Source organism: Cydia pomonella, chromosome 9, assembly GCF_033807575.1.
Source record: "Cydia pomonella isolate Wapato2018A chromosome 9, ilCydPomo1, whole genome shotgun sequence".
Lineage (NCBI taxonomy): Eukaryota > Metazoa > Arthropoda > Insecta > Lepidoptera > Tortricidae > Cydia > Cydia pomonella.
In genome coordinates this window covers 9,453,015-9,477,501 of record NC_084711.1, presented here as the reverse complement: position 1 = coordinate 9,477,501, position 24,487 = coordinate 9,453,015, and the positions used below count along the sequence as shown (strand labels likewise).

Genomic DNA, 24,487 nt, shown 5'->3' with positions numbered 1-24,487 from the left:
AAGCCATTTTTGTCCGCATATTGCGACCGCTGATTATGGCCGACCATTTATAATTTTATCGGTAATAAAATAAAATTATAAATGGTAGGATCCTACAGATGTACTAACGACGTGCGCCCCCGTGAGGGACAAAACATACGCAATGCGACATAATTAAAAACACGTTTTAACATTCCTGACAACCTACGTAATTTGGTCGGGTTATTTGTTGCCCACCATCAACCATGCTACAATTTACGGTGGGGAATTTAAAAAATCGGACTGTAACAAGGACAAACAATAATAGCGCTTTCTCTGCTACTCTTTTTCATCAAACCCATACGTGTGGCGTATCTATGTATAGGTCTTCAAAAATGATATTGAGGTTTCTAATATAATTTTTTGTAGCTTTTTTTACGTTTCATGATTTTCATGAACGTATTGCATTGTAATATGCCTACTTGAATAATAAACTATTTTTATATTTATCGATGTACTTTACCATGCAAACTACCACCGAAAATTGGTTTGCACGAGATCTAGTAAGTAGTTTTTTTTAATACGTCATAAATGGTACGGAACCCTTCATGGGCGAGTCCGACTCGCTCTTGGCCGCTTTTTTTGTTTACATTTAAGGAGGAAGTTCGAGCAATAATGAACAGATAACCATTATAACACTACTTTATAGATTCTTATCAACCAGTATATTTTTGAGAGTTCGATATTACAATAATTAACGGTGGAAATCCATTGCACACCGGCCAAAATCAACTAAAATATGTTTTCCGCAATAATTCTCGCTACTGCAGCGCATCGGGGATGTTTGCTGAAGCTAGGGTAGACTGTTTCTACACCACAATGCGGAAGCGGTGCACATCCCTGTCGCGTAGGGTGCGGGACAGCTCTAACATCATCCTGAGGGCATTTGCGTCAAGGTTTGACTGTCAGTACATAAACCATTGCCATATGATACATGTACTGACAGGCAAGCCAATATACTGTATGTAGAAATAGTTAATATTGTAGGAAGACTAATTAATGTAAATGTGTAATTTAATATAGTATAATGTAATTACTAACAAACTATATGGGCCTATTTGACCTGAAATAAATGTATTGAATTGAATTGAGTTATTTTATTATAACATAAGTATTCTGATTCATTATCCATTAGCGTTTCTATGATGTTCATATTTAGTGAAGATATCAAAGCTTCAATCGCTATTCTGTTCCGCTGTGTAGAGATTATCGATATATAACATGATTATAATCGACAAATCATCATCCCTAAAACGCACACACACAGCTAGCACACCACCTAAAAGGCTACGTCTTAACTATCAAATTTTGTACTGAGAACATACAACGGAGGGCTGTTGGTGTTTTCTTTAATTTTCCTATTTTTTTTTACTTTTAAGCTAGTAACATTAAATTTATTATGTCAATGCAACATTGTCAGTCAGTGTCAACCGTCACTTGTCAAGTTGATCCGATCCGTTGGCGCCATACAGACACATTTACTTTCCCCTATTATCAGTTTTGCTGTATTTCCTAGATCATTATTAAAATTTATAAAAACTTCTAAAAAATAAATTCGAAATTAGTGGATCTGGTGATAAAGTCATTCCTGATAGTTTCGTTTCCCTTGATTAATTACGATGGTATAAGTAATTCTTATATTATTTTGTCTTGTATTATATTATATCTGAGTTATATCTTCACATGACTTGAATTATATCTGTAATTGTTGTCTTATTTTTCTTTAGGTTGGACAAAATGATGAAAATATGTTATCAGACATGTTGCCCGTCTACTACACAAGGCTCTTTCCTCAAAATGTGTTCTGTCGGTGGTTGTCTTGCGGTAGTAGTCCGCAGCCCCTATCTCACAGAGAATTGTCCTTTACATTAGCTGATGACGTCTATTTGCGATATTTGTCTATATGCAACCAGAAAGAATTTCAGACACTGCTCCAAAAGAAGTGCCCTTATAAATTGGATATTGGTGCTGTATACAACACAAAGTGAGTAGCCAGAACTACCTTTAAGTTTTTAGGTAAACCTGCTGGGCCCAATTGTAAAGAGGGCTGCCAGGGATTTACATAGGTGCCTTATATTAGGAAAGCAGAAAATCATGCAGAATGGAGAGCCTTGGTGCACAAAATATCAATCTCATGTGGTTGTGACCCTCAGTCATGAGGAAACAAGGAAGAAAAAAAGACTTAGGTCAGCCACATCCTAGTTTGGACATCTTCGCAACATTATAATTTTGTATCATGTTGGGTGTGAAGCCATAGCAGAGGGTACTGGGATAAAGTAAACTTACTGTTATAGATCCAAGGTTCTATACTAAAGTTTTTCATGTAGCCCAGGGAAAAGTTACTCAAATATCTGAAATATGTTTAAGTTTTGTCTAACCTCAGCAATTATGGTAATTACAGGTTTTATATATTTATAGTAACCTTAGTCACTCCAATGTGACTTAAGGCAACTCTACACTAAATTTTCGAGGTACCTGTTATGCTGTTTTGCGTTAACTGGGAAGTAATGATGTCTCTCATTTGTTTTATTATTGATTTAATTCCAGACCTTCCATTGGCCGTCATGATGCAGTGGTTCTAGCCAGAGAGCTGGTATTTGATATTGACTTGACAGACTATGATGAAGTGCGCACATGCTGTCAAGAAGCTAATGTCTGCAACAAGTGCTGGAAGTTCATGATTATTGCTTGTGAAATCTTGGATAAAGCCTTGAGAGGTTTGTGTTTTAATATAGTTCACCCTGAGCTAAAGCTAAAGTAATAAGAATTAGAACCAGGGCTCTGAATGGTATTGAAATACTTGTTAATATTGTCCCAAAGTATTTTATTATTTTGTTCATTAAAAACTGGTTAATTGAATTATGTTCTCTTTTCTAACTACTAAGAGGGAACGGAATTTTATGGTTCACTTTATGGTTGCGGAATAATATAATACCCGTTACTCTTGTTTTGGAGACACTCCATTAAGCTCGTTGTCATATGTGAAATAGAAATCAATAAATTACTCATTCTATCTTATGTTGTTAATCACAAATAAAGAAATAGCAGACAGACATGGAAGAAATATTGGTCTATGAAGGATATATTCAAGAAGAAAATGAAATGATGAAACTCAAAAAACTAGCCTTTGATTCATGCATTCTACCCTGTCTTACATATGGCAGTCAAACATGGTCACTCACAGGAGATCTCATCAAACAAATTCAAGTATGTCAACGGTCAATAGAGAGAAGTGTCCTTAACATAAAGTTATCCAACAGAGTTAGAAACATGGAGATAAAAAGAAGAACTAAATTTAGAGACGCGGCAGTACATATTTTGAAGCAAAAATACAATTGGGCAGGGCACATAACCTGGATGAAAAATAACAGATGGACAAAAATAGCTACGAATTTGAATCCAAAAGTTGGCAAAAGAAAAAAGGGCAAACCAAAAACAAGATGGGGAAAAGACCTCATAGAAACAATAGGAAAAAACCTGAAAGAAATGGCAATAGATAGACAAAAATGGAAGAAAATGCTGGACAAATACCTAAATATAATGGAAAAAGGCGATTCGGAAGAGGCCTAGGTCAAAAGACCTTACAAACATGTTCATAGGAATTGTTAATATAATAAGGAATTGTTAAATAGACTGCCAACAGTTCGTATAATAAATGCAATAATAATTATAATCTTATGTTGTTAATTTCAATTTGACCGGTTAATTTCGTTCCACGATAATGAAAGACAAATGAATTGGTATAAAGTGGTAACTCAATAGAACAGTTCTTTAATCATTAACCGCAAACGAAAGATCCAGAATGAATGACACCAGTTTCAAACACAAAACGGTTTCCAAGCGCTGATTAGAACCAAATAATAAATGTAACTTTATAATTTATAAAAAGATTTGGATTTATACTGCACACCTAGACATTAGTTTACTTTGGTCTTTACATGCGTACAATTTATTTTATCCACAGCACTCAAGACAAAAGCTTTAATGGAATATCACTAATAAAAGTGTTAACCTTTAGTGTCCACTCATCTTAATTCTAGTACTACCATTAATGTAATTAATTATTAAATGGAAAAGTTCGATTTTAAAACAAAACAAATTCTATTATTTTTATAATACTTAGCATTGATTTTGACTGCCAATTTTATAGTGAGTGACGAGTGACTAGAAGTTAAATTAGCCTTTATAAATTCCAGATGACTTTGGCTTCCAAAGTATACTATGGGTGTTTTCTGGCAGAAGAGGTATCCATTGCTGGGTATCTGACTATGAAGCTAGGACCCTGGACAGTCCCGGCAGAGCTGCGGTGGCAGATTACCTGTGCCTGATCATAGGAGGTGACAATCAGTTCAAAAAGGTCAATCTTGGAAGTGATAACTTACATTCAAGCATCAGGTCAATATTTATAGTATAAATATTCTTATTATTTATCCTCTTTAGTCCCATAGACTATATTAGTTCAGCAAGAAGCTACTCTAGTGAACCCTGGGATTAGGAGTTAAAGAGCAATAGATGGCATTTCTAGTGCCTATATAGCATCTTTTAATGTTTATTTGGACATAAACGCGAGGGCTGGGAGGTCAAATCAAAATATTTTTTCATTCAAATTAGAACTCTAATTATTGTCACAATGGTGGCAACTGTATTGGTTTATGAGTTTTGAATACCGTACCGTTCGAGGGGTAAACAAAACCCGATAACTCGAGCAAAAGGAAATGAACAACAACAGTATTATTTAAATATTTTTATAGAAAATAGGCAATTTTGTTAACTGTTTGAAGAAGCTCATTGATTGTCGGCTTGCTAATCAATACGAGTTTAATGAAAATGAATTTTTAAGCAGATGGTAATTCTAGTTCCAAAAACAATTTCCATACAGTAGAAATTCAATTGACAGGGTGTCTTTTGCGTTACAATATCCAATTTGAATAAGTGTACTGTTAGCGTGTTCTGACATAAAGCATAATCCCTTGCATTTATAGATTGTATTTATATATCTATTATGTCACACTCATGCTAAGTCGTCCACTAAGTGTACTCTAGGAGTACTAGGACCAATCCCTATAATATTTATGGGACCAGTTGCTTATGTAGAATTTCTTATCTTTCCAGGAGAGCTATGACTGTAATTGACAGATATTTTGAAGATGTTGTCAATGACCAAGAGTTCTTCGGAACACCAGAAAGACTACAGAACTTTTTGAAAATGCTACCAGATGAAACATTTAGAACACAAGTTCAAACTCATTTGGAGAAAAGCAAAGCCCCATCTTTGGACAAATGGAATACTTTTGCTAAACTGTATGAAAGTTATTGCAGAGAAGTAAGCATTTAATCAAATATTTGCTACTGTGAAACCACCCAATTATACACCAAAATCTAGCAACTGTGGTTCAAAACTAACGGTTGTTAATTAAATACCTAACGCAGTTCTGAGGCAAAATATATTTTTTCAAAATGGTGGTAATCTTACCCATTCCCTTGGCTACTGGCAAATTAATTACAGCAGTTGTAACACAAAACCGTTTTATATTCTCTTTACAGAAATTTTCCCTTAAGAAAAGTGGAGGATAATATTTCTTAAATGTTTCGTATTTTCAGAATGGAAGTGCAGGCCGCAAACTGAAGTATCTACTGGAAGAGATCAAAATACAGTACTGCTACCCCAGATTAGACGTAAATGTCACCAAGGGGTTCAACCACTTATTAAAGTCCCCCTTCAGTATACATCCTAAAACTGGAAAAGTATCCGTGGTCTTTAATCCTAGTACTGTAAGAAGTTTCAAATTGGATGAAGTTCCTACTATTAATACTTTACTTGATGACAGTTCTGCAAATCATGCACAACAATCGGCTAACATGCGAACGGCTGTCAAAACGTTCCAAGAAGTTGTTTTTTCGTTGGAAAAGTCTGAAGCGATTAGGAGAAGAAATGAGCCAAGTAAGTATAGCCTCGTGAGGCCCACGATACAAAATGTTTCCTATTTTTAATTTGAACTTAGTTGTAAATTTAATTGGGATGAATTTCGTTTGTTTGTGAAAGCAAAGGGTAAATTCACGAAAGATGATCGGAATAGAACTGAACTGAACAACTATTAGGTACCAATAATTTCGAAGAAGAAATTAGGAATGTTATCATAAATGTGCATACAATCACATGATATGAATCTCTTCAATTCAGCTTTGGTGAATCAATCTGTAAATTATATCATTCAATACTAAATAAAAATTAAGTAGGTATTTATAAAAATAATTTATTTACTTACAGATACAATGGAATTCTAAGCAGGCAATTGGTATGGCCAAGCAAGACATCATTATAAAAATAACCCATGTTTAAAGCATCATTAAAAGTCTTATGTGAAGTCTGGTGCTAACTGCGAGTTGTGTGTTGTGTATGGTAACTGTACGTCTTCAGTATTTCTTCCATACATAAGTTTGCTAATAAAGCATGTAATCGTGATATATCTGTATGTTTTGAGATTTCCTCCATTAACTCTTCCAAAGCCTAGGACGCCTAAAGGTGTCATTTGTCGAGCCCACAGCGCCAACAACTACTATACATTTTAGGCGTAGTCTGATAAAGCAATCTTTACGCTCTCAAGTACCCTTACTTGATAAATCAATGATGTTCTAGTGTGAGTGACATTGGACATGATGAAAGGCCGTGAAAGAGTAATCCATCTTTTAAATCGAGCAGCTCAGTGCTACTGTTAGGAAGTCTTCAAATCCAATAGTGACTGTTCCGTTTTGTTGAGTGTCGCGCACGCGGAAGGCCTCCGTGAATCGCTGTATTTGGACACAGAGTACGATGAATTCGTCCACTGACACTTTCCCTCCTGTCGGGTCCGAACGTTTTATCAGAAAGTTGATGAAGTCCGGGGTGAAGCGGAATCCCATTTGATTTAAAGCTGAAATCAACAAAATTAACAATCACAATATAAATCGTGCCATTCACGACGACGCGTGCCTGGACTCGTATTGTCATGTTATTTAAGGTTAGATTAGACAAATCTGAGCGTCATCTTGGGTTTGGGTGACACAAACTTTACTTGTGTTTGACATTGACATATATATATATATATCTAATAAGTAGTGTCAAAACTTGCTTTTGAAAGTCGACATTCTCGCACCGGCGAGTGATATCATTGCCTAAATGCATTGCCAACCTATTTAAGGACCATTTCTTTATAAAGTCTCCCTTATATCCGTCGCTGGGGGAGCTCGATGTTGAGACCTATGATGAAAACCTAGGCCCGGGTTTTTCAGCCAAAGATATTGATAAAGTCATCAAATCAATGTCCAGGGGCAGATCCCGGGACATGATGGGCTCAGCATAGAGCACCTCCAGAACGCTGGTCCTCACATATCCAGGGTGTTGGCAATGTTCTTTACCTTGTGTATGAGGCATTCCTATTTGCCCCTAGATAGGGAGCGTGCATGAACTGTAGGAGGCAGCACAGGAGCCGTCAGATTTTTGGCGCGAGGCGTAAATGTGATGTTTTTTGTTCCGATGTAGCCCACAAGATGGCAGAACCTACTATGCACAAGAAAACACGTGACGTGTACATGTGCATGTTTATGGTTTCGATTCAGGCCACAAGATGGCAGACCCTCCAACGCGCACGGTCCCTATATGATGCGGACAATCGTCGTACCCGTGGTAAAGAATAAAACTGGGGACTTAGCCAACCGTAATAACTACCGGCCGATATCATTAGCAACAATTATGGCCAAAATATTTGATAGTGTGCTTAATTCACAGCTAAATGTATGTATTAATCTGCATGACAACCAATTTGGTTTCCGACCACAATCTGCAATCTGCAGTTGTTGTTTAATGTACAGAATCTGCAATACTGTGTCTGAAGCACACTATCAAGTATTACACTAGGAGTAAGACCCCAGTTATTGCCTGTTTCCTGGATCAATTAGGGCTTTTGACCTGGTTTCCTACAATATACTATGGAAAAAACTGCAGAAATCCGGTATACCACCGGAAACGGTACGTATATTCAGGTGCTGGTATGGAAATCAGGTCAACAGCGTTAGATGGGCTAATGTGCTGTCTGATGATACAGATGGGAGTGTGGGGTGAGATAGGGAAGTTTGAGTTCACCAACGCTCTTCAATTTGTATATTAACGAACTGATTGAGACGCTCAGCAGCATGGATGCTCATATCGGGTGTCATATAGACGGGAGTGTGCGTTAACAACATAAGTTACGCGGACGACATGGTACTTCTGAGCGCCTCGGTCTGTGGTATACGAAGGCTGCTCAATGTGTGCGAGGTCTATGCTGCCAGTCACGGTCTGAAATATAATGTTAAAAAAGTGCGCCATCTAGTGAAGCTATTGTTCTGATTTTCCAAAGTAAATTAATCTCTGAACTGCCTCGACAATTGTGGTCTACTACAAGTCTACAACTCACATCAGTAAACTTTATTGAAATAAATGAATACTTTAGGTATGCATTGTCATGTCGGGTGGAGTAAGTTAAAAGGTTAAGTAAGTAAGTTAAGTGGTTTTCGATTTCAAACGTACCTTTAGAGAGCTCCTGTTCGTCAATATGGCCGGACTGGTCGGTGTCGTAGGTCTTGAACACTGCCAACCATTGGTTAACGTAAGTGTACAGTTTGTCGAATTCTTCTACGTTGATGTGGCCGGAACGATCCTTATCGAACATCCCTGAAAATTACAAATGGCAAATTAAATGCCTACTCTACTGCATCGCCTACAGAAAGCTTTATTGGATCTAGAAAACATCATCAATAGGGGTTTTCAAGAAACATTTTTTGATAAAGTGAATATATTCGTTGATAATCGCCCCGAAAGAAGAAAAATGTGTCCCCCCCCCCCTAACTTTTGAACCATAGGTCCAAAAAATATGAAATAAATCGTGGAAGTAGAGCTTAAGAAAAACATTAAATGAAAACTATACCGGACATGATCAGTTTAGCTGTTGAGTTACCGCAAAAAGTTTTTCCTTCATAATAAAGACTTACTTTAATTAGGTACTGATTATGCAAATTTGCCTATTTGTTTAACTCGGGTGAAAGGTACCGTTTCATCCCTTGGTTAACAATTTACTATACTTTAAGCTCCAGTTTAGCTTATTGTGACGGAAGAGTAACTACGGTACGGAACCCTACACTGAGCGTGGCCCGACATGCTCTTGGCCGGTATTTAATACATAGTTTGATAATTATTTTACAACAAATCATTCCCGCACCAACAGTCCCGATGTATGATTATTAAGCCTAAACTGCTTATTTCGAGGTTGACCCCACAGTAAAAGTTCAGTATAATCCCAAAACCTCCCTGGCAACAGGAATGCACATATTTTTTGGCCACCTTGTATAGCGAATATATCAGGCTTTCTTTCCTCATTCATACTTTTTCGGTCAGTATTTAATTTTAGTGTAATTAATTAATCTATAGTATGTGGTCAATTTATGCACTATGCTCAAGGGAAGCAAGCTATCGTCATTGTTTCCATTATACTATTAAAAATATACACGTCACCTGTATCTAATAATTTGAATTATAGCTCTTCCAATTCACGATGGCGCGTGGCCAGACTCTTATTGGTATGATGACAAGGTCTAATTTTGATAAATCCACTCTCCATCGTGAATTGCTATAACTGTACTACGAGTACGTTGTTTGTAGTGTCAGGAAAGTTATGATTAATAAAATTATAAAAGGTTACACGACTTACATACGTATCGTATGTTAATGTCAATAAATAGGTGTATTGGAAACAGATCATCTGAAAACTCAAGTGCACTAAAAGGCCGAGTGCATATATTGACCATATGTTTTTCTTAATGATATCGTTTTTTTCTTGCCGATGTGTTCCCCAGTGCATTACAAACATGGTACCTAGTGTATTTAACTTTCACGTAGCATATCTGTATAACTGGGACCTTATAAAGGGTTAATGAGCTCAAAATCCTAATTACCATTCGTTAAATTACCAGATCTTATGATTTACTTTTCTCTGTCATAACAATGGGTTTACCAGGCAAAATACGATCATTCAATTACAAAGCTGGCCTCAAGCGGTTTGGGGTCAATACAAATATATTACAAATAGAGGTAGATACTAACCAATCATCAAGCTGCAAGCCGTATGCGAGAACGTCTGCCCCTGAGCGTTTACCAACGCGGCCTTGAGCTCGTCGGCAGTGATGAATCCGGATTGGTCCTTGTCGACCGCTCGGAACCATTGCTGGACCTGCGGCGAGATCCCGCCGCCGGGGCCCATGGACGGGTACGGTCCGTGACCCACTTCTAGTTGCCCGGGTGGCTGGTTGGGGTATCCTTGCTGGCCGGGCGGTTGGTTAGGGTAACCCTGCTGACCGTAGTTGGGCTGAAATTATAATAGTTCCTGTTAGATAAGATATTTGTGATTTTCATTCGTCATTGCAATCGCAAAATGTTTACCTACAATTCATTTTAGCGAACTCGACCCCCTTTCGGATGTTGCTACGACCATTTGTCATAACCAGAGTATTCTTACAAAATCCCCACACTCGAGGACTTATAGTAGGTTTATAATGGTTATCTGGAGACCGCAAAGGTGTAACTATACCAATTTTCAAAACTACACGTTTTTTTTTCTTAAGCTATACGAAAGAGAATTTGAAATAGAGGTTGATTGTCAAAGAAAACTTTGTATCCAAAGTAAAGGGTCTAGTCTAGCAGGCTAAGGAAGAAGTTGCCCCCGGGACGAATATCGGATTTGTATAATGTCATTTGTTGGCATCTTATAACATATAAACACCTTAACTTTCAGCCCCCTATCATGAACCGCCACGAGATAATGTCAAAAACGTCATTTTATATACACATTTTTCAACTTCGTTTTTCTCCTGAACCCGTAGTGTACATTTTTTCGAAAGCGTAATGTGACGTACGCGATTGCGTTAAGTCTCATTTTGTATGGGAATTAGAAACAGCGCGCCAAGCGGGACGTTTTGTAAACTCAAAATCCCATACAAAATGAGACTTAACGCAAAAGCGTACGTCACGTATCGCTATCGAATAAATTTACACTAGGGGTACTGAACTATATAAGGTAGAGCAATCAAACCAAATCAAAGCTACAAAGAATGAGTAGTAGTATAACTCAGATTTTTTTAACCGACTTCAATTTCATAGAACCTCCTCCTTCAAGAAATTTAAGTTGGTTAAAAAAAAATCTGAGTTATACTACTACTCATTCTTTGTTTATGTGATTTTCAATTCAATAACAATCATCTTCAATTTCATAGAAGGAGGAGGTTCTGTATATTCGGTTGTGGCTAATTTTTTTTATGTACGTTCACCGACTACTCCGACACCCGTGGTTCGATTTCAGTAATTCTTTTTTTGTTTGAAGTGAGTTACCTTCAAGGTGGTCCCATAATATTTTTGGTTCTGATCTGATGATAGAATCCATGAGGAATAGAGGGAACTCCACAATTTTTAAAGGCACAGTTATGGTGATACAACTGTATTCTTAAGCAACTCAAGCATTTCCTCTCGAAAACTATCAATTTGATGGTAGTGCAACTGTAGCCTCACCACGAGTTTGACTCTACATATTAGCTGACGTGTTCGTAACTTACTTTCCGATACATCTCGCTCGCACTAATAGGATGCCAGTATGAGCGAGATGCATAGAAAGTAAGTTACACTAGCGAATATGTCAGTGTCAAACTCGTGGTAAGACTAATTACTGATTATGAAGACCACGGGCGATATGTGGAACTTCCCTCTTATAATTGGGTATATTATGATTTCTGATGTAGGTAGTGTTGGAAATAAGATGTGTGGGGTTGATGTGAGAGGTTTGTGAGGTAGACAGTGGTAAAGGTAGACGAGGGTCTGAGGTTGGGGGTCATCCATTAATTACATCACACGTTTAGGGGGAGGGAGGGGTTCAAGAAAATGTGACATGTGACAAGGGGGAGGGGGAGTCACAAACTTTGTGACGTCACTTTAACATCACCAGTAATCGATTTTATTTTTAGATTTTTTATTCGTTGTAAAGTTAAATAACGTGTTTTTGGAACGATTATTCGTTATATTCGTTTAATTTTCTTTCCTAATCGGTTTTGTCCTATAAAATTACTTATATTTATTTTATCAAAAGTATTTTGATAAAATATTAATAATACCTAATTCGAAATATGTGACGTCACACCAGGGGGGAGGGGTTTTGCCAAATGTGACCAAGTGTGACAAGGACGGGGGGAGGGGTCAAAAAACCTAGAAATCCGTGTGATGTAATTAATGGATGACCCTATGGGGGTTGTGGGGTTGGGGCTTGAGTCAGGATTTTCATATTTTATTCACTTATAGAAGTTTTTAAGTTATCGAGGTTCCACTGTATTTAGATACTATACGAGTACATACCTATATCTATGTCAATATATGGAGCTGCTATTTTAAGGCTCTATAATCAATCTCTAGTATAAAGAGTTGATCAAGCAGATCTTTCAGTTTTGGGGAGGTGGTAGAAAAAATAGAGAAAAGTCGGGTCAAACTTATTTTATTATTTAATTATAAAGAATATAAATAGTCGTCTTACTCTAATTTTCTTATATACATCGTATAAACAATACAAAACCGCATGTTCTAAGTTCATCCAAAATCACGTCTACGCAATAATGAAGAGCTTAATAAAATTAAGAGACAATAAAGGCCTTTTCATCACATTAGTTTGTTCGTTACATTGTTTCAATACGTTATTTTAGTTGTTACATACTGTTAGCTGCCATCCCTATGAGCACTTACGATGTTTAACCAGAAACGAATAGATCTAATAGTGTTTTGATCGAATTAATACAGGTTAGTCCCCCCTCGGAATAAATATTTATTTAATGTAAAATAATTCTTCGGTAATAAAATAACCAGGGATCGAAGTGCCATACAAAATATGAGAGTGAGGCCTCGTTCAAGTCATCTGGATAAATTATCATATATACACCGTGGGCCCATATAACTCGTCGATTTAAAGGTGTATTCTTAACCGCATTTAGAGACAAATGTCATACAAAGTTTTCTGAAATCGGTCTGGTCTTGGAGATACCTAATGACAATTCTTGTAAAAATTTGTTTTTGTAATAACTCGGTGAAAGACGCCTTTTTGGCTGCGATGCTGCCACTATGTGACGTGGTTTAGACATACCTACTGATAGACATAAAGTAAGGAAACTCGCAAAATTTAACTCTAATTTTACTCGTAAATAAAAAAAAAACTACTTATTAGTTGCCAAATTGTAAAAAGAAATAACGTGTCGTGTGCGGAAAAGACACAAACAAAATTTTTTTTTGTCTAATTAGACAAAAGACAAATAACATTTTTTGCTCCTCATGACCTCTGGATTGCGAGGTTAAAATCTGTCGGGTTATGTGGGGTTGGGGTATATTATAAATATATTGAACACTATCACGCTGTTGTTTACTCCTACCTGAGTAAAATAATGTAAGCCGTATTCATATATACTTAGAATAAATACAAAAGGTATGCTTAGCGAGCCTAAAACTGCGTGTTAATTTCTGGAAAACGTCATCAGAAGTATCAATAAGTCGGCCTTTCGCAAAAACCGACACGTACTACGTAATCGCACAGTAAACCCCGAGTTTATTTTAGACCCTATGCCTAATAGGAAAATTGTATTAGTATATATATATATATATATATATATGTAACTTTATATTAATTACATTACATTTACTCGAAGAAATACGCATCACTTACGGCATACACGAACACGAAATACCTATTATCGCAAATGTTAAACCGCTGACTTGTATCCGTAAACTTTATGTATCAAATCATCCTAATTTTACTGTTTCTGTTATATTATATCACATAAGAACGTCTTATAAAAATAGGCAGAATTGGTTAAGTGTAACAAATATGAGCTTTAAGTCCCGTAAAAAAGTTACAAGTGACACATGCAGCAATTTCGGTAAAATAAAATCAAAATCTTAAAAAATAAGGTCACGTTTCTCTAAATTTGATCACACGAGATACACGAAAATAAGGAATACATTAGAGTCATTAAACCCGCTTCCTCCCGTCCAAGTGAAACATGTCTGGTCTGGTGTTAAGAACTTCCGGGATTTTGGAAGCTCATCTACAGGTTGTATCAGAACACATACCGAATATGCCCTTAAACCACAAAACAGATAGGTACATAAATCAATCTACATACAAAGTGCGCTCAAGCAACGCATACATAGACACTGCTCACCGACACGATATCTCGGACTGGTTGAGACTAGTGCGAGCGCGAATGCCATCCGCTTGAGACATGCGACTGTGAACTATTTTATGTAACAATGAGTAAAAAAAAGTTGTTATATCTGTTCAGTGTTTCGTTTTTTAAGCTATCAGTGGTTTTAGAGAGGTTAGTAGGTACCTGCTTGTATTTCGATGGTTCGTTTTAACGTTACACGGAACAGAGGGCCTACCGCGAACCACGTTCGACGTGTTGCCTCCCTGTCATACTTACGTACGAATTTACAAGTGCGACAGAGAGGCAACACGTCGAACGTGGTTCGCGGTAGGCCCTCAGGTAAGCGCCCCGCCCCGGCCCCCGAAGAATATATCTAATATCGTTTTATATAATAGTTTCCTATTTTTAAACAGTATAAACGAAGTTACTAAAAAGCTCTAGACCTGCCGGAGAAAAAGAGAGGCAGAGGACGCCCGCCGGCAACATGGTGGACCAGCATGGCCACGCTCCTTGATAGGTATAATCTACCTGACCCGACAACCCTCGTGTCGCACAATAATTAGAAGAGCCGACCCCACCTAAAGTGGGAAAGAGCAAGGAAGAAGAAGAGATAAACGAAGTTACTAAATTTTTGTAAGGCCATGGCACCTTACGTAACTTTGAAAACCTGTTTTTTTGTTTGTGTAGATATTGTGTTGTTTTTAGTGCTATTTATAGGGCAATGGAAATTGTGCAACTAGGGTAATCCGTTTAGAAGTTATTAGGGATTTTCTATAGTTAAAATTGAGAAAAGTATAATTTTGTATATTTCTGTTCTGTAAACTTTTTATGTTGTATTATTATAGTAGTAGCAGGTTTATTGTTTTGTTTTGTAGGACAATTGTACATGAGAATTGGAATTTATTACAGTAAATTGTACATGAGAATTGGAAGTTATTAGGGATTTTCTATAGTTAAAATTGAGAAAAGTATAATTTTGTATATTTCTGTTCTGTAAACTTTTTATGTTGTATTATTATAGTAGTAGCAGGTTTATTGTTTTGTTTTGTAGGACAATTGTACATGAGAATTGGAATTTATTACACTTTAAAATATAATAATCGTGCATTTCGCCAATGTCCAAATCAACGCAAGATATTTTCTGTGACAAATTTGTAAAATAACAATGACATTAAAATATTTTAGTTATTATTAATTTACATTTCCATTGTTCCCGTTTTATTCTCAACAATAAATTAAACAACTAGATACGGGTGCCACGTGCACCTACCACGATAGTTTTTTGTGCATAAGCCATACTCGACAACCCTAGAGCGACCGCGCCGAGCGTAGGTATGAATAGTGAAATACATACATGTGATTGACTTCTGTACCTATCTGTTTTGTGCCTTAAACGGATCCACACTAGTTTTGTTACACCTTGTATAGGCAACAGTTTATTTTTGAAGTGCCCAGTTACAATATCGAAATCACAAAAATATTTAGATATATATTTAATAATTAACATCAATAACTTAATTAGCTACTATTTGTTTACAATCAACTATAAACTAAACCATTAGAAACGTAACTATGACGTCACTCATTCTTGTTACATTGTTATTTTTTTACCTATTAGTTTTTCATCTCCATTTTTTTTAAGAAAACAGGGAAATAAAAATAGCCTGCATAAACAAATCTAAAAATAATGACGATAATATGATTGTTTACGAATACTTAATTTATAAATAGAACTGCCGACAATTCGAATACTGTTATGAGTATGTTGTTAAATAGTTAGATACATGTCAATGCACAAATTAATTACACAAAATCTATGAGCGGTAAAAAATACATCAATGTAACATTAACAAATAAATACATATGTACATATTATAAATGTGATAATAATTATATGTACAAGATACGAAAATCTGTCAACTAATTATGATTAACAAGATAATTCAACCAAAATATACGCAAACACACCCACCTTGTCAGTAGAACAAGACGCGAAATACAAATTTTCTATGTGTGGTCAACGCTAAGCGCCTACATTCTTTAAATTTGCCGCACATTTCCCAGGGTAGGTTAAGACTCAAGTCTTTAAAGTCATCTACTTTAAGACTCTACTCAGTTTTCCAATCTCTAGTCATGAAGTCGAAACTTGAGTCCTTATCGATACCTAAGTCTTTTGTAACGACTTGAGCCCTTTAAAGAGAACTCTCAAATTATGTACAAGTTTTCTTATAAGGCCTATTTCCACATTAAATTCATGGGTTATGCGCAAATCATTAAAAAATGTATTTCCGTTTGTGTTACTCGTAGATAAAACCTATAGAATTTTTGACGAAGTCTTTATGATTCTAAGACTTGAGTCCTTTTAAGTTGCACTTAAAAAGCATAATTTTTAAGAAAAAAAAACCGAGATCAATGAGGGAGACTGGTGAAAGAACGATTATGGATTGTTGATTTCGATTTCATTAATTATGTAGAAAAGGAGGTAACATGTTTTTTTTGTCACTGCACTAACCTTGACACATTTCAGATTTGCCCTATGGTTGACTGAGGGCCTACCGCGAACCACGTTCGACGTGTTGTCTCTCTGTCGCACTTGTAAATTCGTGTGTAAGTGTGATAGGGAGGCAACACGTCGAACGTGGTTCGCGGTAGGCCCTCTGCAATAGCGTATTCGACTGTATTTAAAATAAATTAATTCACACCGTGCATAATTATTAAAAAAAAAACTATATTGGATAGAAATATAAAAATGTGCCTTGAAAACCTAACTGCTTGACAAACATGCAAAGAGAAATTGCCAAACTTGAACTATGCATCGTTGAAGAGTTCCGTTCTGTTCATCATCAGCAGTTCTACTTCATCAAATGTACAAATGTAAATACTTACTTGATTTGTTGATGAAAATTCTAAGATCACTATATACTACTAAGTCTTTAATATTTGAGGAGTTCCCTCGATTCCTCATGGACCCCATCGTCAGAACTCGAACTAAACAAAAATTTGTCTTGAAAATCTAATTTGCTTAACAAACACAGCGAAGAGGACAAATCGCCAAACGTTTACTATGCGTCGTTGAAGAGTTCCATTCTGATCATCATCAGCAGTTCCACTTCATCAAATGTCACTTTTTAAATGTAAATGCTCGATTTGTTGATAAAAATACAAAAATCACTATATGTATGCTCTTCACATTTGAAGAGTTCCCTCGACTCCTCATGGATCCCATCATCAGAACTGAGTTTTGAGAAAAACGGGACCAATCGGTATTTATATAGATTCAAACAAAAAAATAATTTTCAAAATCGGTTCAGAAATGACGGAGTTATGAAGTAACAAACATTAAAAAAAACATACACACCAAATTGATAACCTCCTCCTTTTGAAATCTTGAAGTAGGTTAAAAATAAAAGACTCGACTCGGGGCTTAAGTAAACTCGGAAGTTTTTTTAACGCAGAGTCGCGTAATAACCCCTGGAATTTTTCAAATTTTAACTTAAAACACTCGAGTTCTTACCAACTCTTTATCCACTGACAAAGTGGGTGTGCCAGACTAGCCAGAGTAGGGCTTCCAATCTCGGTATACCGAGATCTCGAAATACCGAGATCCCGCACGATTTTTCACTCCCGCTTACTGCGGGATTAGACATGCGGGATCCGCGGGATTTGCGGGATTGAAAAGTATAACGGGGACACATGCTTTTGCGAGCGCTGTCGCTCGGACACTGACGAGCCAAAACGCAAAGTGATTGCAGTACTTTTAACATTTTTGTACTTTTTTTAATAAATGCTATTTCATGCTATGCTTTGTTTCACTAGGTCACCTACCATGCTTTGTTTCACTTTTAACCTTTTTTTATCAACAAACGCGGGATCCCTTTATACCGGGATCCCGCACCAGAAAAAAATCTTGGTCCCGCCGATACCGAGATCCCGCAAGGGCATGCGGGATTGGAAGCCCTAAGCCAGAGTATATAAATAGTATATTGTGTCACAAGGGAGCAAAAGTACATATTTACGGCGAGGGCATACATTGAATCCTGAACGAAACGAAGGATTCTTTAATAGTATCCCGAGAGTAGCGAGGAATTTTAAAATGGCATCCTGAGCGTAGTGAGGAATTCAAGTAATAACGCCCCGCCCAAGTTGGAAATAATTTTGCTACCACGTGACACAACTGCTTTTCAAGTCACATATGAGGAAATAATAATTCAAAACATTATTTAAGCTAAAAAAATAGTGTCCTGGAACAGAAAAGTGTAAAGCTTTGATTCCTCCTAACAAGGAAGAAAAAGCCCTTTTCCGAATAAGTGATGTGAAAACACGGTTTATAGATCTATTTTAAAACAGTGTTATAAAGTGAAAATGAAGAGTAATTTCCTTACTCATTAAGTCATTACATTGAGGCAGTAGGTCAGTAACTGAATAGATTAATTTTGTTTTTACTTAAATACCATAGATATTTAGGCCGAAAATGTTTATCTACGGGTATTTATTACGAAATTACTGAAATGCATAAATTATTATATCAATACTAAGGAATTTCATAAGTTCATACAAATAATGAAAATGAATACTTGAAGAAAATGACAATGTGACAATGGCGTACTGCTACATAGTAACATTAAAAATATATATATATATCAAGGATGTTCCATGGACATTGTCATATTTACATTACCATTTCTACTAATATTCCCCAAATATAGCCTTAAGAGTCAGCCACAAATCAACAAACTGATAAAAAATAGGCAGTTCTACATTTCTGATGATATTTACGGTATATAAAGGTAGGTGTACCTTATTTTTGCAAATCAAATTAAGGTATTGGAAGGCAACAATAATGACAAGGCTAGGGTATACACATTTGTTTTTAAACTGTTACTATATAATTGTCTACTTTTAAATAATACTAAAAAAATAACAATGACCATTACTAAATGACAGATTCAGTCTTTTACATTAAAACCAATACTGGCAAGTTTGTTTCATTTGTACTAAGCTTATCATTTTATAGCTGCCTGATAGTGAATACCTTTTCACTAATTGTATGTATTTACTTTACAAATGAGTATCATGAACCAGTATAGGAATTTCTGGATTCCTACATGAGCTATGAAGGTAGAGTCTATATTTCAAGTGCTTGGTTTTCTGAAGCAAACCATTACTTCGTTGACATATTAATACAAACAATTAGTGAAAATTGCATTCAGTAAGATAATTTTATGGTTCAAACTCCTTATAAACTTAATTGTTAATACTGTGACTAGAAAAACTATAAGTAGCTGGTGTTACAGAAGTATTTACACACACTTGAATGGATGGTTTAAATGAAGAAGGTAAAAGTTTATGTGCTTCTGGCACTGGAGAATAACTTTGACATACAACAGGCTCAAAATGCACTTGTTCACTTTTATCTATAGGCACACCATCAAAGCTCGTCTGTTTAGCCGAGTCTCCTGTCCCACTATCTTTACACGATGAATGCTCAGATATATTGTCTGAAAACATTTGAGGTGATTCACTATCACTATGCACAACATGTGTCATTTTTAAACTTTCGGCGGGAAAAGAAGGCACTGCAGAAGCCATTCGCCTTCTTGTGTGATATATAATAACTACCCAAATAATAGAGGTCCCCACGGTACTACACACCACAGTAATAATTATAATACCTGTCATATCTTCCTCATTTACCATAATGGCTACTGGCGGCAAGATTCTCAACTCCGTCATCTCTTTTTTTGTTCCTAATGAATTAGTAATCTCACATTCATAGTGTCCAGCATCACTAGGCTCTGCAGCTAGTATAACTAGAAGTTGGTCATCAGCTATGAAATAGTGCCGTTCAGAAGGCACTACTGGCACACCATCTTTTGACCATTTCAAGACTGGTTTTGGTGATCCTGATACCATACATTGTAGGACCACTGCATCACCACTTGTGGCTTCTTTATTTTCTGTGACAGTTTTAAATGAAGGTTCTTCTTGAACTGTTAGCATTGCATTAGAAATAATTGTACCCGCTACATTCTTAGCAGCACAGCTATAAATACCCATATCAGTGGTTTTAGCATTGACAATAAAAAACACATGGTCGGTGGGCATCACATTCATTCTTCTTTCTCGAGCTGCGGGGAAATCATTGCCACCATCTTTCTGCCATGAAATTTCAGGTGTAGGTTCACCTGTAGCTGCACAGTTCAGTGAAACTGTTTCTCCAGTTTTCACTGTTATGTTGTGAGGAGCTTTTGTGAACCGAGGAAAAGTCACTATAGTTACTTTGGCTTTTAAGGAATATGTTGTACCAAAATTGTTACTGACAACACATTGATATTTACCAGAGTCTGCGTGTGTAACATTTGGTATGACAAGAACTGAAGTAGCCTCAGGTTGATCAGTTACAGTAACATTTTCATAAACAAGGGGATTACTAATATTGCCATTATTTTTTCTCCAAAGAAATGACATATTACTGAAAGGGTTTGAAGTTGCTGTGCAGGTCAAATTGGCTGATCGTCCTTTTATGGCAAGATGGGCTTTGGGGTGTTGCATCACTTTTGGTTTAGGCGAGTCTCCACAGTTGTCTTCTTTTAGTTTAGATATTGCTACTCCCCGTACTTCATCAGGGTATGCACAAGTGGCTGTAATATATTTCTGTTCAGCTTTATCTCTTATCCATTTAATTATCCAAAATAAGTTACAATCGCATAACAATGATGAAGAATTTAAATGCAATCTTTTTAATTTAGGCATTGTATCAAAAGCATGCCGCTGAATAGATGTTATGTTATTGCCGGCTAAATCTAGCTCTACTACTTTGGATAAACCTTCAAATGCTCGAGAATTTATAGATTTTATGTGATTGCCAGCCAGGCTAAATGTAACTAAGTTTTGTAAATTGTTAAATGGTTTAATCATATCTTCAACTGTCCAGGATATTTTGTTGTTATTTAGATGCAGTGTATTCAAGTTGAACATAAGGCTGAATGCATCATGACCGATCACAGATATATTATTGTTGTTCAGGTTTAATATCTGAAGGTTCCGTAAATATTTAAAAGTTGTTCCTTCCACTTTAACCAGATAATTGTGAGATAAATCTAAGCTTTCTAAGATAGTACAAAGCTCCCAGCTGCCCTCATTGATTTCTGATACTAAATTATTAGACATGGACAGAGTTACCAGTGATTCCAGGCCATACATCCAACCCTTAGAAATCCTTCTTATCCTGTTGTGGTCCAACTGTAGTAAATGTACAGATTTAAATCCAAAAAAGGCACCATCCATTATATTGTCTATGTTATTATATCTCATTCTAAGTGTTGTCAGGTTGGAGAGTCCTTTGAAAAGCAGTCCAGTTACATTGCGAAGTTTGTTATGATTCAGTTCAAGAGTTCTGAGACTTGATTGATACATAAACAAATGGTTGGGTAATGACGTGATATCATTCCTGTTTAACTTCAACACTTCTAAATTAGTCAAATTGTTCAAAGCATCTTCTGCAATAACTTTAATGTGGTTGCTATTTAAGTTCAATATTCTGATGGAACAGTTTTCGGGAAAATGACCCGTATCTATCGAACCAATGTTATTCCTATTAAGACTCACTTCATGAAGATTATTGTGCTGTAGCAAGTTAGGTATGAGGCGTAATGAGTTTTTATCCATTTTTAAAACCTTTAGACTTGATAGTCTCTCAAATCCTTCGGATGCATCTCCATGCAATTTGTTATAGCTGAGATCTAATTCTTCCACCCACTTAGGAATTTTTGGCACAGAAATTAAATTCCTTCTTGTACAATCAGCATATTGGTTTAGGCAAACGCATTTTGATGGACATTCATTGTTTTCAGCGAAAACCAAACATCGTGACCATAAGAATAGAGTAACCAACAATAAGAAAGTCGATTCTCCCATTTTTATTCATCTGGATAGCTGCGCGATTCATTGGTCAGTTAAAATGTCTTTTCATCTTTGTTCTTACATAATTCCGAATAAAAAACACTCACAACGATTTAAAGTTATTTCACATCACTTGTTAGCACTTTGTAGCAATCGCACATTGTATAGTAACAAACAAGGACCGTAATAAACAATTCGACATAACTACCGAATGAACCACAGCCGCCATTTTATTATATCGGAAATTTTCTGTTTGGGTGGATGGAAAGCTCATAACGTCAGTGTTGCCCGTTATCCTTAAGTGTTACCAGAGAACTCATTGGAATCTAGATATAACTGGTAACCCCCACTATATGTCATAATATGCAATTCTTAGAGTTCCGTAGCCAAAAGCAAAATCGGATCCCTTATATTATATTCCTTATAAAATAATTTCGTTATGTTCGTCTGCCTCTGCGTATGTCACAGCTATTTCACATCAAATGTTAACTTCCTAAGACCCAGAGTATTTTTTTCTGTTTTGAATTTAAATTCTGCAGTTAACCAAGTCTGCAGCGATTTTGATAGGCCTGTGCAAGTTTTGTGCCATAATTTTATAGAAATTTAACGTTTAAAATAACACTTGCACAGCCTAGGCTATCAAAAACGCTGCAGACTTATCTTGGTATAACTCTATCATAGTTCTAAATTCAATTAAACTTAGTATTATATTTGAATATAATTTGGTACAGGTGTATTTTATGATTTTTGTGAGCTCATGGTTCAAAAGTAAAAATTTCAAAAATAGTGGTTTTAGGGGTGCATTAAAACTATTAAAAGTGATTCATTTTAAAGTAAACGGCTGCATGACACATTATCTTTCACGTAAAATTATTTTGGACATAAGTGGTTGAGCCATTAACAATATTTTTCTAAAAATATTACATAAAAAAATGTGACAACATATTCCACAAACAGATCCCAAATCCCTTTTACTGGTATGGTATAAGGCCATGGGAGGTTTTGTGCTGGTCAAGTTACACTTTTTTTTTATATATAACTTTTATTTCTCTTAAAATAAACTAGTTCTTTAATTTGTCACATTAAATAATAGTATTGGAAAACTTTATTTTTAATTTTCTAATTTATTCCCTTAAATAATGGCCTCCTAGTTCAAAATTTACTCATTTTTGTTTGGAGTTGAAGTTGGTAAACTTCCACCACAAAAACCAACAACACCATGTCTCTTTTTAGGTTACACACTTCATGTGGACACCATTTAAACCTAATGGATCCAATAGTTTTGTAGCAAATTGGTTGTGACAGATGGACTGACACACAGACAGATGCAGAAGTAATTCCAATTTTTCTTTTTGAGGTATGGATCCCTTAAAAATAAGATCAATCTTTTGTGCCCCTCTATTCGTCTCCCGAGAGTAAGTAGTTGTTACTATTAGGAGAAAAAATCATGTTATTGTAATCCCATTCTGTACTTATTTTAAATAAATTGAGTTGCATCAATGGCCTCTACAAATGTCAACAATAATCACATGTGATGTGCACTTCATTGCGGCATTTGATTGATCAATTGATTTTGTTGCTCTTATTTAGCCCGCAATTATGTATTATATTGTTGTAATGTCTGTAGAAGCAAATACCTTACAATGTTCTAGATATTTTAGTCTCAAATTTCAGTTGTACTTATTATTACGATTCAACTTATTATTACGATTTGTAAAAATAATTGATCACCATACATATATGTAGGCACTCTCTAGTTAATTAAATGTAGTATTAATCTATACTTACATTATATGCCATTATGAGTTTTGATTGAGAACTTCCTTGACCTGGAATTCAATAATATTTACGTAAATATACAATGTTTCTACATAAAACATATAATAAATAAAATATTTATTGCCTAATTGATAATGAATTGCTTGAAATCATAATCAAACCCTGAGAGGGTTGTATATAACCATAAGTTATAACGTTGTTTGATCACTTGCTCGTATCAACATTGTTTAAGGAATAAATACGACATGGAACATGTTCTTACTTTATCCAATTATTCATAAACAAGTAATTAATTTGATGTCCTTTCTATAACAGCACTACAATATTTAACTTAGTAGATCACAATAATAATAATATCGTCACACACACATATACCTTTTTGTAAAAACTACTTAGTAAATGATACAATATAATGTCACCAGAAAGAAATTGAAAGTCTTGGGTTAATTTAAGTTAATTTAAAACAACATAACCCAGAACTCTACCACAATACAATCCTCTGGCAATTTTGATTTGACAATGACATTGACAGTGTTAATAAAGCGGTATT

General features: G+C 35.7%; 3 protein-coding genes across 4 annotated transcripts; 1 reads left to right on the top strand and 2 right to left on the bottom strand.

The window, feature by feature from the left end:
- The first annotated feature begins 1,461 nt into the window (after positions 1-1,461).
- On the top strand, positions 1,462-6,483 carry LOC133521291 (DNA primase small subunit-like). The gene is made up of 7 exons (XM_061856164.1): positions 1,462-1,640; positions 1,746-2,002; positions 2,566-2,735; positions 4,215-4,413; positions 5,131-5,341; positions 5,620-5,959; positions 6,287-6,483. The coding sequence occupies exons 1-7, from the start codon at positions 1,638-1,640 to the stop codon at positions 6,301-6,303; spliced, it is 1,197 nt and encodes a 398-aa protein (XP_061712148.1). The 5' UTR covers positions 1,462-1,637; the 3' UTR covers positions 6,304-6,483.
- On the bottom strand, positions 6,257-24,472 carry LOC133521293 (peflin-like). 2 transcript variants are annotated; one of them, XM_061856169.1, is made up of 5 exons: positions 24,313-24,472; positions 23,947-23,987; positions 10,133-10,394; positions 8,564-8,707; positions 6,257-6,929 (listed from the first exon to the last, which is right to left on the bottom strand). In XM_061856169.1, the coding sequence occupies exons 2-5, from the start codon at positions 23,956-23,958 to the stop codon at positions 6,706-6,708; spliced, it is 642 nt and encodes a 213-aa protein (XP_061712153.1). In that variant the 5' UTR covers positions 23,959-23,987; positions 24,313-24,472; the 3' UTR covers positions 6,257-6,705. The 2 variants fall into 2 exon arrangements, with proteins under 2 accessions (XP_061712153.1, XP_061712154.1); XM_061856170.1 differs by having other exon boundaries at positions 24,200-24,454.
- Positions 12,545-22,693, bottom strand: LOC133521289 (leucine-rich repeats and immunoglobulin-like domains protein 3). The gene has a single exon (XM_061856163.1). The coding sequence runs from the start codon at positions 22,171-22,173 to the stop codon at positions 19,501-19,503; it is 2,673 nt and encodes an 890-aa protein (XP_061712147.1). The 5' UTR covers positions 22,174-22,693; the 3' UTR covers positions 12,545-19,500.
- Positions 24,473-24,487: the final 15 nt, after the last annotated feature.

Coding starts and splice junctions, on each gene's coding strand:
- LOC133521291 (XM_061856164.1), top strand. Junction 2,003..2,565: donor GGTGCTGTATACAACACAAA/GTGAGTAGCCAG, acceptor ATTTAATTCCAG/ACCTTCCATTGGCCGTCATG. Junction 5,342..5,619: donor ATGAAAGTTATTGCAGAGAA/GTAAGCATTTAA, acceptor TCGTATTTTCAG/AATGGAAGTGCAGGCCGCAA.
- LOC133521289 (XM_061856163.1), bottom strand. CDS start 22,173: ATGGGAGAATCGACTTTCTTATTGTTGGTTACTCTATTCTTATGGTCA.
- LOC133521293 (XM_061856169.1), bottom strand. Junction 8,708..10,132: donor GGCTTGCAGCTTGATGATTG/GTTAGTATCTAC, acceptor TGTAATTTTCAG/GGATGTTCGATAAGGATCGT. Junction 6,930..8,563: donor CGAACAGGAGCTCTCTAAAG/GTACGTTTGAAA, acceptor TGTTGATTTCAG/CTTTAAATCAAATGGGATTC.